The following is a 2,708-nucleotide window of genomic DNA, read 5'->3' as shown; positions in this document are numbered from 1 at the left end:
GGCTAATATGTGTAATATAAACTGTTTTGTTAGTATGGTTTATATGTCTGTTATGTGTAATATAATGAATGTGTAATATAATGTGTAATAAAATTGTTTATATGTCTGGTATGTGTAAACTGTTATGTGTAATATAATGAATGTTATGTGTAATAAAGTATGTGTATAACGAATGTTATGTTAGTATGGTCATAACTGTCTATAATATGAATCATAAATCCACGTAGATATTAACTAACCATCAAGCGTATACGTGTTACAAAATCCATACCCATCTACACAAAAAAATACGCTCCTATTTTGAGCTCCGGCAGTAACGACAAAGTTGCATGTTCTAAACGTTGTCACGAAGAACATGCGGCTTTGTTAGCTTTACAAAAAGAATATGGGTTTGATGGCAGAAATTCATAATACCTTGGTTAGACAATTAACTGTTAAAAAAAGACGGACTCAACTTGGAGACTGCTCGTTGATTAAACACAGGCTTCTCTCTGTGATATAAACTCAACACCACCTGCCTCAGAACCACGAGGATTAGGGTCAGACATTTGAATGAAGCAATCAGTGTCGGGAACCTCATCGAATATCTCAGCTGCAAGTTTTAATCGGATGGCAGGCATTGCTGCATCAGATAAACCTTCATACGAAATGCCAATAGCTAAACACTCAATGTATTTAACTGCAAAAATACCACAATCCCCCTGCTGAAGGTTTTGAGGACACGTTTTAGACCTGTAAAACGTGAAAGCTCGAGCACTAATTTTTTTTTTCTTCTCTGGAGGAGCAACAGAATGCATTAACGCAGGAGTCATACGAATATATGGCTTGCAAGACTTCATAACCTCATCATCTGAATACAAACTGCAGATGCTGTCATACACATTCACTCGTCGACCCACCAAGTCCACTACCACAGCTACCCAATGGTCATTATTGATGTTGTGTGCAAAGTAAAGAACATCGACATCATCAACCCACCTCTTCTTCGTCATACCGTAATTAGGGTAGAGACCATTGTAGACTTTAAAGTATGATTCAGGGAACAACCAATTCTTGTCACAGTCAAACTTCTTGTAGTCGTGCGCCCATTGATTGACAAACCATGGATCTAGGAAGGCAATCCTATCAGATAAGAAGGGGGACACGGTCTGCATAGACCTTTTCCTGAGCATATGCATCATTGGACACAAGTGCTGTCACGTTTACAAAAAGACATCAATATTCGATGTCTCCATAAAATGGGGTAATTAATTCACAAAAATGGAAACAAATTGTACACTTACTGCATCCTTCAACCACCCGTATCGCGGATCTTTCTTAGGCCACAACTCCTTCGGTGTCATTATCCTTAAGTAAAAATTAGCAGATGAGTCACAGGAGTCGAGCCCATTTGCGCTGCAAAAAACAAAGATAAAACAAAACATTAGACCTTCAATTCAATAATAACATAAAAACTTGTAAATTTGACAATATGAAATATGAAATAAGAAGACTAACAGCTCATCGTCTATGAAAGCCATTAACTTGTCAACCTTGCCTGCAGACACTTTCTCAAAAGGATCATAATGCGCTGATGAAAGGACCTTCCCCTTAAGAATGCGCTTAACTACTGATGACCCAATGTATGGGTCAAGCTGTGTTGCCGCAAGGTTTCTATCTCTTTTATTTGGACTACCAATATCATCATCCTTACACAACAAATACAACTTGTCTATAGCCAATTCAATATTTTTCCTAGCCGCATTCTCTATAGGGTCCGAAAAACCTGAATCCGACGATAACGGTTGGTTTTGCTTTGTAAGAAGTCTCCCACCTTGGTTTTTAGGTGTCGTCAATTCCTTCCTCGTCTCCTCAAGGCAAGCTACAACTGGTTGTTTTGTAATGGGTGTTTTCAGTTTCTTCTCATCAAGTGCTGCCCTTCGCATATTTTTAATATTCTTAAGAGACAATCTGGATTTCAGTTCCTTCCTCGTCTCCTCAAGGCCAGCTACAACTGGTTGTTTTGTAATGGGTGTTTTCAGTTTCTTCTCATCAAGTGCTGCCCTTCGCATATTTTTAATATTCTTCAGAGACAATCTGGATTTCTTCGCAGGATTTTTGGACACACATGAAATGGGAAAATCATCCTGTGATGTTTGCTTCATCTGTAATAGCCATGACTAAAACGAGAGACATTAATAGAAAAACATGACATGATTAGAATTATGTGTGTAAATTCAATATGATTTATATCTCGAGCTCAACACTTTTAGAAAAAACTTGGCTTGGTAAAAAACATAAACGGAAATTGGAAAAGAAGATACAGTGCTAAGAAAGAAAGTAAAGCTTCAAAATTGTCAATGCCCACCAACTATGCAATATTCTGCACAGAGAAACCACTTCTCTTTGTAAAGATTTTCACAATGTTTATGTTTTTAAAAAGAATTTCAAACCAACCCTACCTCATCTTTCTCGACCTCACCACCAGCCTCTCCTGTTTTTGATCCTTCATCGTCGGCAACTTGATCTTCTTCCTCAACAGGCGTCTCTTCCAACTCTGCCTTCTCGGGCGAGAACTCTTTTCCTCTCTTCAACTCAACCACATCATTCTCAAGGACTGAGACCTTCTTTTCTATCTCTTGCACTTGCTCACCAATACTTTTCAGCTTCCCTCCAAAGTTTTCATTCATTTCATCCATTTTGCAATCAAGCTTACCCAACAGCTGTAA

At 38.2% G+C, this 2,708-nt stretch overlaps 1 protein-coding gene across 1 annotated transcript; it reads right to left on the bottom strand.

Moving 5' to 3' along the window:
* On the bottom strand, positions 240–2,702 carry LOC104758445. Its single transcript, XM_010481310.2, has 4 exons — positions 2,442–2,702; positions 1,498–2,159; positions 1,284–1,395; positions 240–1,193 (listed from the first exon to the last, which is right to left on the bottom strand). The coding sequence occupies exons 1-4, from the start codon at positions 2,676–2,678 to the stop codon at positions 474–476; spliced, it is 1,731 nt and encodes a 576-aa protein (XP_010479612.1). The 5' UTR covers positions 2,679–2,702; the 3' UTR covers positions 240–473.

The sequence above is a fragment of the Camelina sativa genome, chromosome 17 (genome assembly GCF_000633955.1).
Source record: "Camelina sativa cultivar DH55 chromosome 17, Cs, whole genome shotgun sequence".
In the NCBI taxonomy this organism is placed as follows: domain Eukaryota; kingdom Viridiplantae; phylum Streptophyta; class Magnoliopsida; order Brassicales; family Brassicaceae; genus Camelina; species Camelina sativa.
The sequence above is the reverse complement of the archived record's forward strand: the minus strand, read 5'-3'. Positions and strand labels throughout refer to the sequence as shown.